Source organism: Cebus imitator, unplaced genomic scaffold (genome assembly GCF_001604975.1).
Source record: "Cebus imitator isolate Cc_AM_T3 unplaced genomic scaffold, Cebus_imitator-1.0 Scaffold704, whole genome shotgun sequence".
Classification (NCBI taxonomy): Eukaryota; Metazoa; Chordata; class Mammalia; order Primates; family Cebidae; genus Cebus; species Cebus imitator.
The window spans coordinates 206,307-221,761 of NW_016108019.1; the positions used below are offsets into that span (position 1 = coordinate 206,307).

Consider the following 15,455-nt stretch of genomic DNA (forward strand, 5'->3'; position numbering starts at 1 on the left):
AGTGCAGTGGCACAATCATAGCTTGCTGCAAATTGGAACTCCGGGGCTCCAGTGTTCCTCCCACCTTAGCCTCCTGAATAGCTGGGACTACAGATGTGTGCCATCATGCCCAGATAATTTAAAAAAATTTTTTTTTGTAGAGACAAAGGTCTCGCTGTGTTGCCCAGGCTGGTCTCAGCCTTCTTGCCTCAAGTGATTCTCCCACCTTGGCCTCCTGAGGTACTAGGATTATAGGCATAAGCCACCATGGCCACTTTCTTTCTGTTTCCTTAGTTTTCTCTTTTCCTTCTATTTTCTTTTTTTAACTGTTCTTGCATCATTTCCCATCCCATCTTTAAGTCTTATTGTCCCCTCATTTTCCAACATCCTGAGCCCCACAGTATGCTCAGCCAAACAAGACCATACACCATTTCAAGAACCTGTTTGTGGACCCAGCTTTTAGTACTAGCTAGGTCTTTGGCGTGCTGCAGCTTCCACTTGCTCCTCGGCCACCCTCTAGGTATCCATTATGGCTTAACCAGATTTCATGGCCTCATTTTGTTCTCTGCTACAGTGATTTCTAGTCCTGAAGAGATGCATAACTATCTTCTAGAGGGAAACATTTTCACTTTTGGTTATCAACCTAGGTTCTTTTGGCATATTGGAAATTACCGCATTGACTGGACCCAGGCTTATGGTGAAAGTTCCAGCACGATTAATGCTGTACTGGGTTGTTCTTTTTCTTCTGGCTTATAGTCGCGTTATCCATTCTCATTATAGGTGAAGGACTTCCAAATCTGTTTATCTTCTACCCTCCCCCAGCTTATTATATTTAGGGTCTCACTATGGAAGAACACTGTGGTGAAGGAAACACTCCAAATTCCTCGGGCAGGCATAGTCACTCATGTCTTTATTTCTGTCATGTCCATTTTGCAGTCCTGATACCTGACTTCTGTTCTTAGAGCTGCAACTGTGTAGGTAAGAGTACTGTTGGCTTCAGGGATACACACACTGGTAACTCTGTAGTATACTCTTATTTGACATAGCATTAGTATGTTTTTAAGAATTCATGTTATCCAAATTTATAAAGGCAGTTGTTTGAATCAGTGAAAGAAAGAAGGTTAAGGTTAGAGAGCTCCATATAAAGTCATACATAAGCAATGCAGCTTTTTAATTTAGCCTTTATTTAAGAGTAATGACGCTTTACCACTATCACTAGCAACATTATTAGCACGGTACCTTGTATGACACCATATTTATTACTCATCATTTTGAAATATGGTGCAACAGCACTCAAAAGAGATGTGCTACAAGCAACAACTTTCTGTAATGCCATCTCTTTTAGGACCGTTAGCAGTCTGTACAATGCAATTCCGATTCTCTCTTTCTTTTTTATAGATTTTGATTTTCAACCTGTGATAGATTCTCAAATTATATTTCCTATTAGTGTTATAAAAACTAGTAGCAGATAGGAATTTGTGCATATGTACATGTATGTTACAAGATGGATACACTTTGGTGGACTTCATTTGGAGTGAATCAAAACGGGATTCTCGTGAGAAACCAGCATCCCTCCAAACAAACTTTTGTAGCATGATATAGCTTGGATGTTTTGTCCCCTGCAAATCTCATGTTGAAATGTGACCCCCAGTGTTGGAGGCAGGCCTAATGGGAGGTGTTTGGATCATGGGGGTGGATCCTCATGAATGTCTTGATGCTGTCCTTGTGGTAATGAATGACTTCTCAGTCTGACTTCACATGAGATCTGGTTTAAAAGAACCTGGGAGCTGGGTGTGGTGGCTCACGCCTGTAATCTCAGCACTTGGGAGTCCGAGGCAGGCAGATCACTAGGTCAGGAGATCGAGACCATCCTGGCCAACATGGTGAAACCCTGTCTCTACTGAAAATACAAACATTAGCCAGGCATGGTGGCACACACCTGTAGTCCCACTACTTGGGAGGCTAAGGCAGGAGAATTGCTTGAACCCAGTAGTCAGAGGTTGCAGTGAGCCAAGATTGCACCACTGCACTCCAGTCTGGGCAACAGAGTGAGACTCGGTCTCAAAAAAAAAAAGAACCTGGCATCTCCTTTCTCTCTCTCTCTCTCTTTTTCTCTTGTTCTCTCACCATGTAACATGCTGGCTCCTCTCCTCCTTCTGCCATGATTGTAAACTTCCTGATGCCCTCAGTGGAAGCAGATACCAGCATTATAATCCTTGTACAGTCTACAGAACCGTGAGCCAAAATAAATCTCTTTTCTTTATAAATTGCCCGGTCTCAGGTATTCCTGTATAGCAATGCAAACAGGGTAACACAGAGCATAACCAAATATGTATTAATGTCTAAAACTGGGATAATACCTATAGCACAGGTTTGTTCTGAGAATCAATGGAAAGAGTAAAATATCTGTTCTTTCATTGAACAAAGCTTTAATGAATACCAATATGTTCAAAACACTGTGCTAAGTGATAGAGATCAGATGTCCTCCCTTCAGTTTAATAGGGCAAAACTATGTAAAAAAATGAAATTGTTACAGGTGTAATATATGATGTAGGCAGTAGTGGGGGAAGGTATAAAAAGCTTTGTGGAATAGTAAATATTGGAGCTGAATGTTGAAAGATAGTTAGGTGCTTGTCAGGTAACCATGTGTGCAGGTGACAGTAAGTAGAGCAGAGCAGGAACAACAATGTAGAGGCTGATATGTTGTGAAGCTGCAGATGCAGATGATTAGAGGTTAGGAGTACCAGAGATGTTGCAAGATGAGGTGAGGTATGTAGATAAGTAAAATGGGGCCGGAAGGTGAGATACATAATCTTGGGAGCATTTCTAAGGAGTCTGAATTTTATTCTATAGACAGAAGTCATAGGGCCCTGAGCCAAGAAATAACATGATCAGCTCTACATTTTCAAAAGATAACTCTGCTTCACATTATATGTCATTAGGGAAATGCAAATTAAAATAACAGTGACGTACTATTACATGACTGTTAGGATGGCCAAAATTCAAAACAGTGGCAACACCAAAGCTGGTGAAGATGGGGAGCAACAGGAACTCTCATTCACTGCTGGTGGGAATACGAAAATGGTACTTTGGAAGATTGTTTGGCAACTTCTTACAAAACTAACCATATTCTTACCATATGATCCAGCAATTATGCTCCTTGGAATTTGCCCAAGTGAGTTGAAAACATGAAAATCTGCATACGGATGTGTATAGAAGCTTTTTTCATAATTGCCAAAACTTGGAAGCAACTAAAATGCTCTTCAGTAGATGAATGTATAAATAAACAGTATACCCAGATAATGGACTGTTATTCAGCACTGAAAAGAAATGAGCTATCAAGCAGTGAAAAGACATGGAGGAACCTTAAATGTATGTTACTGAGTGAAAGAAGCTACTCTCTGAAAAGGCTGTATACTGTAAAATTCCAAATATATTATGTTCTGGAAAAGGTAAAACTATGGAGATGGTAAAAAGTGTAGTGTTTGCCAGGATCTGAGGGGAGAGAGGGATGAATAGGCAAAGTACAGAGGATTTGTAGCACAGTGTATGTGTTCCGTGCGGTACTATCATGCTGGATACACATCATGCATTTGTCTAAACCCATAAAATGCTCACCACCAAGAATGAACCCTGATGTAAATTATGGACTTCAGTATATGTGTGAATACGATGTGTCACTGTAGGTTTCATCAGTTGTAACAAGTGTACCACTCTGGTGCAGGTTGTGATAGGAGGCGGCTGTGGGAGTGGAGGACATATAGGAACTCTGTACTTTCTGCTCAGTTTTGCTACTCAAAAAATGAAGTCTATTCAAAAAGGAAAATTTTCATGTTTAGATTAACTTAACATTCATTTCTCTCTTTTTAGTTCCTTTATTGGTGAGGTTTTACTGCAGTGCATTCTAAAGTCGAACATAAAATTGTTTTAGAACTTTATGTGACTTCTCCCATTGCTTAAACATCATTGCTGAATAATACAAAAATATGATACTCTAGTTTTTATAAGATTTTTTCAAAATTGAAAAAAAGCACTCTTGTCATCATAAACAGATGGGTTGGAAGAGTGAAAGGCAAGAATCGAGGATCAAAACTAGGCCATGAGAATTGTTCAGCTAATGAAGCCATAAATTAAGTTCTAGTTAGTGTAGATGGCGTGGGTGACATATTAAAACAGTATCAAGAGGCTGGGCGTGGTTATCCCAGCACTTTGGGAGGCTGAGGCAAGCGGAACACGAGGTCAGGAGTTCAAGATCAGCTTGGCCAATATGATGAAACTGTCTCTACTAAAAACACAAAAATCAGCTGGGTGTGGTAGTGCGCACTTGTAGTCCCAGCTGCTGGGGAGGCTAAGGCAGGAGAATAGCTTGAACCCAGAGATTGCAGTGAGCTGAGATTGCACCACTGCACTCCAGCCTGGGCAACAGAGCAGGACTCCATCTCAAAATAAATAAACAGAAAATAAACAATATTAAGAAGTCATATTGTCTAGAATTGGTCATTTCTAGGTGTCATGGGGTTTGGGGAAAATCCAAAATGGTTGACAGATCATTCTGAGGGATGGCATGAAAGGGGGTACTCTTTCCCTAGATGGGGGCTACAGGAAAGCAGGAGGTTTATGAGAAAAATAAGTTTTGAGTATTTTGTATTTCAGATGTTTGTGGCACGTTCAGACCTCAGATGCCTCTGGAATATCATGCTTATGGAGTGGAGATTATTAACCACAATCTTTAAAAATAACTGCTTCTTTAAACATGCGTATATGAAAATTGTAGTGAGTTCAGTGATGTCTCATATCCTTTGGTAGAAAAAAATGCAGAAAATTTATGTATGACACATTTCTCTTTGACTCTTGCACTTTCTTCTTCTTCTTTTTTTTTTTTTTTTCGGTAGAGACGGGGTTTCACTATGTTGGCCACGATGGTCTTGATCTCTTAACCTCATGATCCGCCCACCTCGGCCTCCCAAAGTGCTGGGATTACAGGTGTGAGCCACTGGGCCCAGCAGACTCTTGCACTTTCATGGTATTCACTTTCTGTTCACCAAGGTTTACTTACTGATACCCTTCTCCCACTCTGAGGCTTTACCTATCCTGAAGTACATTAAAAAATATACCCATGTCAGAAACAGTTCCCAACTCATCCTATGAGGCCATTATTACCCTGATACTAAACCCAGACAGACATAAAGAAAATTACAGATCATCATCCCTTATGATTATAGATACAGAGATCCTGAGGAAATACTTCCAGACCAAATCCATCAACATGTAAAGGGTTATATACCATGTACAAATGGGGTTTATCCAGTAATGCAAGATTGATTTGACACACAAAAATTAATGTAATATGTGAATAGAAGAGGAAAGAAAACCACAACTATTTCAGTACACACTGAAAAAAGCATTTGACAAAATTTATACCCCGTCATGATTAAAAAGAAAACCCATCTAAAGTAGGAATAGAAGGGAAGCTCTTCAACCTGATAATGGTTATATGAAAACCCCACAGTTAATATTATACCTAATGATGTAAGACAATGCTTTTTCTCTACAATTAGTAATAAGACAAGGATGTCCAGTCCAGACTGGAGTTTTATTCAATCATACTGAAGATTCTAGAGCAGGGCAATTAGGCAAGAAAGGGAAATAAGCTGGGCGGGGTGGCTCATGCCTGTAATCCCAGCACTTTGGGATGCCAAGGCGGGCAGATCACCTGAGGTCAGGAGTTCGAGACCAGACTGGCCAACATGGTGAAACCCCTTCTCTACTAAAAATACACAATTTTGCTGGACGTGGTGGCAGGAGCTTGTAGTCGCAGTACTTGGCAGGCTGAGGCAGGAGAATTGCTTGAACCCAGGAAGCAGAGGTTGCAGGGAGCTGAGATGGCGCCATTGCACTCCAACCTGAGCAACAGAGTGAGAATCTGTCTCAAAAAAGAAAAAAAAAGGAAATAAAAGAGTATATAGGTTAGAAAGGGAGAAGTAAAAGTCTGTTTGTAAATGACATGATCTTGTTTGTAGAGCTTTTATATAGAAGATCTTTAGGAAGATCTAAATAACTAAATGAACTACATAAACAGTTCAGCACAGCTGCAGTGTACAAGATCGATATATTAAAATCAATTGTGCTTCTATACACTAGCAATGAGCAATCTGAAACTAATTAAGACTGATTCCATTTATAATTGCACTTAATAAAGGAATAAAACGAATAAATTTGACAAAAGAGAACAAAACTTGTGCTCTAAAATTATAAAACATTGTTGAAATAAATTAGATATGAGCTGAAAAATAGTACATATTTATGGATTAGAAGACTTAGTATTAAGATTGCAATACTCTCCAAATCTACAGACTTAATACAGTCCTTGTCAAAATCCCAGCTGACATTTTTGCAAAATGGGCATACTTAAAATTCATATGGCAATTCATGGAGCTCAGAATAGCCAACAGTCTGAAAAGAGACAAACAAATTAGAGTCACACTTCCTGATTTCAGAACTTACTACAAAGCTGCAGTAATTAAGATAGTCTGGTACTGGCATAGGTAGATCAACAGAATAAAAAGTCTGGAAGTAAGCCTTCACATTTACAATAAATTTATTTTTAACAAGCACCCAAGACACATCAATTGGGAAATAATGGTTTTTTTGACAAATGGTACTAGAACAGCTGGTTATCCACATGCAAAAGAATCAAGTTAGACCCTACTTCACACGATACACAAAACTAAATTGAAATTGGACAATAAACCTAAATATAAGAGCTAAAACTATACAAATATTAGAAAAATATTTTCAATCTTTATTACCTTGGGTTAGGCCAGCTTTTTGAGTATGACAAAAGAAAAATAACCAAGTTAGACTTTATCAAAATTAAAAACTTTTGTATTTCTAAAGATACCACCAAGAAAGTTAAAAGACAGCCCACAAAATGAGAGAAAACATTTTCCATTCCTGTGTCTGTTAAGTGTTTATCGAGTCCGCGGCGTTGGGCAACTGAGCACCAGGAGCTCACCAGCTGAGCTACGCGGCCGCCCGACTAAGTGTTTATCTAGAATATGTAACATAAAAACTCATACAACCTAATAAAAAAAAATCCAATTAAAAAATAGACAAAATATATGAAGAGACATTTCTCTAATGCAAATGGCCAATAATCACATAAAAAGATGCTCAATGTCATTAGTTTTTAAAGAAATGGATATCAAATCCACAGTTAGATATTACTTCACACCCACTAGGATAGCTTTAATAAAAAAATGGAAATATTGGCAAGGGTGTGGAGAAATGGGCTACCTCATCCATTGTTGGTGGAACTATAAAATGATCCATACCATTTAGAAAGCAGTTTGGTAGTTCCACAAATTGCTAAACATAAGAGTTACCACATAACCCAGCAAAGCTACTTCAAAGAAAAAGGAAAATATATGTTTACACAAAAACTTGCAGCTGAATGAATGTTCATGTTAGCATTATACATAACAGCCAAAAATTGGGACCAACTCAAATGCTCATCAACTGATGAATGGATAAACAACATGAGATATATTGCTACAAGGGACTGTTATTCAGCAATAAAAAGGAATTAACATGATGGACTTTGAAAACATTATGCTAAGTGAAAGAAGCCAGTCACAAAAAATTGTATATGATTATATTTATGTGTAAAGTCCAGAATAGACCAATTTGGAGATAAAAAGTAGATTAGTGGTTGCCTAGGGCTGAATGGGGGAATGGGGGAATTTGGGAGTGATGGTTACAGGGTATGGGGTTCCTTTTAGAGGTGATGAAAATTTTCTAAAGCAAATATGGTGATGGTTGCACAACTCTGTGTACGTAATAAAAACCAGTGAATTTTAGACTTTAAATGAGTGACTTTTATGGCATGTGAATTGTATTTCAATAAAGCTTTTTTTTTTTTTTTAGTTGGAGTCTTGCTCTCTCACCCAGGTTGGAGTGCAGTAGTGTGATCTCAGCTCACTGCAGCATCTGCCTTCTGTACTCAACCGATTCTCCTGCCTCAGCCTCCCAAGTAGGTGGGACTATATGCATGCACCACCATGCCTGGCTAATTTTTGTGTGTGTGTGTTTTTCTTTTTTTTTTTTTTGGCAGAGATGGGGTTTTGCCATGTTGGGCAGGCTGGTCTCGAACTCTTGACCTCTGGTGATTCACCCACCTCGGCCTCCCCAAAGTGCTGGGATTACAGGTGTGAGCCATTGCACCTGGCCCTCAATAAAGCTCTTTTTATAAAGGTTTGCCCAGTTTGCCAGAAAGATGTGTATCATTTCTCCTAGTTTAAGTTCAAGGCTCCCACTTTACAGACTTTTCACTGATTACTAGCAATAGCAATTTGATCAGTCTTGTGCTCCTAGTACTATCCTTGTAATTTAGTTTACTACAGCTGGGCTTACCACTCATACTCATTAGCTATTGTATGTATGTGAGCAGAGATTGTCTAATATTAATTACTAATTTTAATGTCATCTTAATGCTGTAGTATCTTCTGGAAACCCAAATGCTCATTTATTATCTAGTGAGTACTGTTTTTAAGCAATCTATTATGATGCTTGCTATTCCTTTTATCCAGTATTATTCAAATATATAATGGGAGTGGGCATGTGGCTTATGCCTGTAATCCCAGCACTTTGGGAAGTCAAAGCGGGAGGATTGCTTGAGCCCAGGAGTTTTGAGACCAGACTGTGCAACATAGACCTTGTCTCTACAACAAATACAAAACTTAGCTGGGTATGATGATGCATGGCTATAGTCCCGGCTGCTCTGGAGGCTGGGTGGGAGGATTGCTTGAACCCAGGAGGTTGAGGTTGCAACGAGCCATGATCATTGCCACTGTATTGCAGCCAGGGCAACAGAACAAGACGCTGCCTCAAGAAAATATAAAGTCAAATATCCAATGGTTGTAAAGTTCTGCTTTATATGGCATAGAAGACGTATTTATATGTTTTAGAAAAGGATATACATAAATTTTTCAAATCCTTACAAAAATATGCTGATGTGTTGAGTTTGGCTTATATATCATTTAACAACAAAAGTATTTGTTGAGCATGTACTACATATATAAGTAACTGCTGAGCTCTATTAAGATACATTAAAATATCAAAAATATACCTATTCTTAATAATCTTATGGTCTAGATGGCAGAGTGATTTCAGAGACAAATGTGAAAAGTTCAGGATTAAATGTAATTAAAAGCATGAAAGTGAATTCTGGGGCTGTTTGGAAGATTGATATGGGCCACAGTTACTTGGAAAATCTTTACAGACAAATGTCATTTTCAGATAGGCTTGTTAAAAAAATTCTTGTTTTTTTAGGTACAATACTCAAAACATGAAAAAAATATATATCACCAATGTTCAAACCTGATTTGGCTAGAACTGGAATACAGTTGCCTACGGCATATTCTAGAGAAGCTAGAAAAGTCAAAATAATGGATAACAGAAAAGAGCCTCCGTTCTTCAATGACGATAACATGGGACCATTTTACTACAGACTTCATTTCTATGATACCATGGAGCTCTTCATTGAAACATTAACTGGAACATGTTTTGAGCTGAGAGTTTCACCCTTTGAAGCTGTTATTTCTGTGAAAGCAAAAATTCAAAGATTGGAAGGTACTCATCTTTCTTTGTGGGATATGAAGATTAAATTTGTTCATAATGTCTAGTAATTTTTAAATTATTTTAATAGAGACAATTTTAGACATATATGATGTTAGGAAGAATAAGACAATGAACCCCTGGTACTCCCTCTCTCCAACATTTATCAGCTCATGAACTATTCTGTTCCCATTGCTGTGTTCACCAGATTCCTTGGAAGCAAATCCCTGGCATTATGCTATGGTGTGCAATAATATTTTAGAATAGCTTTTAGCAAGTTATAGTGACGTGAAAATTGTGCCTTAACTATTTTATAGTTACTTTTAATGGGAAATAGTAATTCCCTTTTTACACTGCTTTGTAAATCCCCCCCCCTTTTTTTAATGTGGAGGTTTTCCGAAAAGAGTTTTTGGCTTACATTTACATATATTCAGAGTTCTCTTAGTATAGCAAGGGTGCTCAATAATGTGTAGTGTCTCTTTTGTAGTTTGTATATTTGCAAAACGTGCCTAAAAAGACTAATTTGTATTAAAATTAGTCTTTTTCTTTGCATTTTGCAGATGTCTGCAATAAGTAATGTTTGCCACTTATAGTTTTTAAAAATCCAGTTTTGGGTAGAAAATTAAATTGTTCCATATTACAGTAAATGGATCTTTCTTGATGGAACCAGCTGGAACTTGCTTGTAATATAAAGGTAGTGACTAGGATTGCCCTCCAGCTGGTATAAGTTCAGAATTACAGAAGGATGAGGAGGGTTAGAATTTTCATTTTTGTGAGGTCAAGGGTCGTGATATATGAGCTCCTGAATATTTGTAATTTCTCTAGCTCTAGGAGATCTACTGAAGTGAGTGGCTGGCCGAGTCCAGTGACCACATCAGCACATTCAGTAATGGCTCTTGACGCTTTTGTCTGCCCTAAATGATTTGGTGAGATCTAGAGTCATAATATAAAATAATAGTTTATTTTGACTTTCTTCTGCTTTGTAATTTATATCATAGTTTAAAGGATACCTTTTTTGGAACATGCAGATAAAATCCTCTTGTGTTCTAAATAATCTCTGTATTTTTTATCTCTTTAATGAATTTTAAATAATCTCTATGCAGCAAAAGCACTTTAGAGAGAATCCTGTTTCAATCTTTTTATGTCAGAAGAGTCAACTTGGGTTTAGAGGAGATTAAGAACTCATCCAAGGGAAGTATTTAGTTACCATGAGTCAGAACCAGAGTCAAGTTATAGATTCCTTGTCCTATGTAGGAGGAGACATTGTGGGGATAAAAGCAGTGGCTTTGTAGTTCTTAGGCAATTGAATCTAAGTCCAAAAAAACAAATACAGATATTTGGAAATTAAATAAGGTAATATGTAAAATACCTACTGTCTTAGTCTCCTGGAGCTGTCATAACAAAATACCGTAGACTGGTGACTTAAACAACAGAAATTTATTTCTCACTGCCTGAGGGCTGATGTCCAATATCAGGTTACCAGCATGGGCAGATTCTGGTGGGGGCTCTCTTCCAGGTTTGCTCGCTGCATTCTCACTGCATCTTCACGTGGCAGAGAGAGAGCATAATATCTCTTTTTACAAAGACACCAGTCACCACGAAGACTCCACTGTCATGACCCTATCTAAACCTGATTATCTTGCAAAGGCATCATCTCCAAATACCTTGGTAGCAGTAGGGCTCCGACATATGAATTTTGGAGGGGCACTGTTTAATCCATAGCACATATCGCTAGTTGTCAATAGCTCTTAATTACCCCTTCCTGTTTTCCTTCCCCATTCTCACACCCTTCACTCCTTCCTTCCTTCCTGCTCTGCACACTTGATCATAGTCTCTCTTTTTTTTTTTTTTTTTTCAAAGATGGGGTTTCACCATGATGGCCAGGCTGGTTTTGAACTCCTGACCTCAGGTGATCCACCCACCTCGGCCTCCCAAAGTGCTAGGATTACAGGCGTGAGCCACCACGCCCGGCCGATCATAGTTTCTTATAGCCCATGGGCAATGACAGTCATTCTGGTCTTTGAGAGGTTTCAAGAGGGTAGCCTTCATGAAAAGTACATTTTAAGCCCTTTCTGGGTGATCTTTATACCCTCAAAGACATTTAGGGTCACATGGTGTGCATCAGACTCTCCAAGTTAGAGGGATATGGAATAGGGAGGGCGGAGGTGAGGCTGCCTGGGTTCATCATGCTGGGAAAATGGTTGTTCTGCCAGACTGCTTTTCCTTTAGGGGAAGTTTTTGGTGAGTTCAGAACTAGAGACTGATGGGGAGAGCAGGGCGGATGGCGGGGCTAGTGGAGAAGGGGCTGAAGGAGTGTGCTGCATTAGGAACAAGGGGGCTGCAACAAGGGAGGAGCGGGGCCTGCTCAGGGACTTGCAGTGGCCTTGAAGGGACTGGAGTGCTGAAGCCCTGCTGCTTGTCTTCAGATTACTGGGTGCCCAAATTACTTAACCTCTCTTTATCTTAGTTGTCACAGTCTAAATGGGAAGAATAATAGTATTTATCTTAAAGGGTTGTTCTCAGGATTAAATGAATTAAAGGTGAAGTGCTTAGCAGAGCGATCCTCCTGCCTCAGCCTCCCAAAGAGCTGCGATTACAGACATGAGCCACCATGCCCAGCCCTCTTCCTTTGTTTACGTAGATGTGAGTTTCTAACCTACATTCTGTTTTCTGTGAATAATGTCTTTTTTTTTCCTTTGAGACAGAGTCTCACTCTGTTGCCCAGGCTGGTGAGTGCAGTGATATGAACTCAGCTCACTGCAACCTCTGCCTTCCAGGTTTAAGTGATTCTCCTGCCTCAGCCTCCCAAGTAGCTGGTATTACAGGTGCCACCTATTATGCTTGGCTAATTTTTGTATTTTTATTAGAGATGCGGTTTCACCATGTTGGTCAGGCATGAGCCACCACGCCCAGCTGAATAATGTCTTTTAACATTTCTTGCAATGTGGGTCTCCTGGCAACAAATTCCACCATGGCCGGCCCTCTTCTTTCTTTATGTAAAACTTACTTTCTGACCTACATCATTTTTTCTATGAATAATGTCTTAACATTTCTTGCAATATGGGTCTGCTGGCAACAAATTCCCTCAATTTTTGTTTATCTAAAAAGTATTTCTACTTCATTTCTGAAGGATAATATTGCAGGGTATAGAATTCTAAGTTGGAAGCCGGGCGCGGTGGCTCACGCCTGTAATCCCAGCACTTTGGGAGGCCGAGGCGGGTGGATCACGAGGTCAAGAGATCGAGACCATCCTGGTCAACATGGTGAAACCCCGTCTCTACTAAAAATACAAAAAGTTAGCTGGGCATGGTGGCGCCTGCCTGTAATCCCAGCTACTCAGGAGGCTGAGGCAGGATAATTGCCTGAACCCAGGAGGCGGAGGCTGCAGTGAGCCGAGATTGCGCCATTGCACTCCAGCCTGGGTAACAAGAGCGAAACTCCATCTCAAAAAAAAAAATAATAATAATCAAATAAAAAGAATTCTAAGTTGGTATTTTTTTTCAACACTAAATATTTTACTCCACTCTTTTCTTATTTGCATGCTTTCTGATGAAAACTCTGCTGTAGTAATTATACTTGCATTTCTGTATGTAAGATTTTTTTTCCTCTTTCTGGCCGATTTAAGGATTTTTGTCTTTGTCTTTGCTTTTCTACAGTTTGATATAATATGTCTAGGTGTAAATTTTTTGGTAGTTATGCTGTTTGGTGTTCTCTGAGCTTCTTGGATCTCTGGTTTGGTATGTTTCATTAATTTCAAAATCTGGGCCATTATTTAAGTATTTCTTATGTTTCATTTTTTTCTTCTGATACTCTAGTTGCAGCTTTTGAAATTGCTAAAACTTTTGAAATTGTCTTACAGTTAATAGATGTTTTTTGCATTCTTCTCTCTCTCTTTTTTTTTTTTTGAAACGGAGTCTTGCTCTGTTGCCCAGGCTGGAGTGTAGTGGCATGATCTTGGCTCACTGCAACCTCTGCCTCCTGGGTTCGAGTGATTCCCCTGCCTCAGCCTCCTGAGTAGCTGTATTACAGGTGCCCACCACCATGTCCAGCTAATTTTTGTGTTTTTAGTAGAGATGGGGTTTTGCCATGTTGGCCAGGCTGGTCTCAAACTCCTGATCTCAGGTGATCCACCCGCCTCAGCCTCCCAAAGTGCTGGAATTACAGGTGTGAGCCATTGCACCTGGCTTCCAAGTGAATTTTAAGATTGTTTTTGTAATTCTGTGAAGAATAACATTGGCAATTTGGTAGGAATGCCATTGAATATATAAATTGCCTTGGGCAGTATGGCCATTTTAATGATACTGATTCTTCATATCCATGAGCATGGAATGTTTTTTCCATCTGTTTGTGTCATCTCTGATTTCTTTGAGCAGTGTTTTGTAATTCTGATTGTAGAATTCTTGCACCTCCCTGGCTAGCTATATTCCTAGATATGTTCTTCTTTCTGTGGCTATTGTGAGTAGAACTGCATTTTTGGCTTGGCTCTCAACTTGTACATTATCAGTGTATAGAAATATAACTGACTTCTTTATACATTGTTGTATCCTGAAATTTTGCCGAAGTTATCAGATCTAGGATCTTTTGGAAAGAGACAGGGGTTTCTAGGTATAGAAGTTTATAATTTGCAAGTAGAGTTAGTTTAACTTCCTTTCTTCCTATTTTGATGTCTTTTATTTTTTTCTGTTGCCTGATTGTTCTGGGTAAGACTTCCAGTACCATGCTGAATAGGAGTGGGAAGAATGGGCATCCCTTCCTGTTGCAGTTCTCAAGGGGAATGCTTCCAGCTTCTGCTATGATGTTGGCTATGGGTTTGTCATAGATGGCGCTTAATATATTGAGGTATGTTCCTTTTAACTAGTTTGTTGAGGGTTTTTAACATGAAGGAATGTTCAGTTTTATCAGAAGCCTTTTCTGCATCTATTGAGGTAATCACATGATTTTTGTTTTTAGTTCTGTTTATGTGATGAATCACATTTATTGATTTGTATATGTTGAAGCAACTTTGCATCCCAGAGATAATGCCTACATGACCATAGTGGGTTAGCTTTTTGATGCGCTACCAGATTGGGTTTGCTGGTATTTGGTTGAGGATTTTTGCATCTACATTCATCAAAGATATTGGCCTGAAGCTTTATCTTTTTGTTGTGTTTCTGCCAAATTTTGGTATCAGGGTGATGCTGGCCTCATAGAATGAGTTAGGGAGGACTTTATTGTGTGGTTGCTTTGTAGTGTCAATGGTCTATAAACTTGTGTGTTTTTGTGATGGTGTGTAATGTTCTTTTGTTTCCATATTTAGCATGCTCTTAAGTACTTCTTGTAAAGCAGGTCTGGTGGTAACAAATTCCCTTAGCATTTTCTTATCTGAAAAGGATTTTTATTTCTCCTTCACTTATGAAGCTTAATTTGACCAGATATGAAATTTCTTTGGTTGAATTTTCTTCTCTTTCAGACTGCTCAGTATAGGCCCCCAGTCTCTTCTACCTTGCAGAGTTTCTGCTGAAAGGTCTGCTGTTAGCCTGCTGGCTTCCCTTTGTAGGTAACCTGCCCCTTCCCTGTTGCTTCCTTTAATTTTTTTTTTTTCATGCCAACCTTGGAGAATCTCATAATAATGTCTTGGGGATCATCATCTTGTATCTTGCAGGGGTTCTCTGCATCTCTTATATTTGAATGTTGGCCTCTCGCTATTGAATCTGGGGAAATTTTTGTCTGTGATACCCTCAAATATGTTTTCCAAGTTGCTTGTTTGCTTTCAGGGACACCAGTGAGTCATAAATTTGTTCTCTTTACATAATATCATATTTCTTGGAGGCTTTGTTCATTCTTTTTAATTTTGTCTTTGTCTGATTTAGTTTGGAGAACCA

General features: G+C 39.0%; 1 protein-coding gene across 6 annotated transcripts in view; it reads left to right on the forward strand.

The window, feature by feature from the left end:
* The window catches only part of ZFAND4 (zinc finger AN1-type containing 4), a 71,967-nt gene that overhangs the window by 1,015 nt on the left and 55,497 nt on the right, over positions 1 to 15,455 (forward strand). For 5 of the 6 annotated variants that reach the window (XR_001821811.2, XM_017518786.2, XM_017518791.2 and 2 more), the window contains exon 2: positions 9,310 to 9,609. The exons of the other annotated variant lie outside the window; for it this stretch is intronic. Coding sequence is in view for 3 of the 5 variants with exons in the window: in XM_017518786.2 (XP_017374275.1) it covers positions 9,348 to 9,609 (262 nt within the window). In the remaining 2 variants the exon portion in view is untranslated. The remainder of the gene's footprint in view (positions 1 to 9,309; positions 9,610 to 15,455) is intronic. 6 annotated transcript variants of the gene reach the window in all.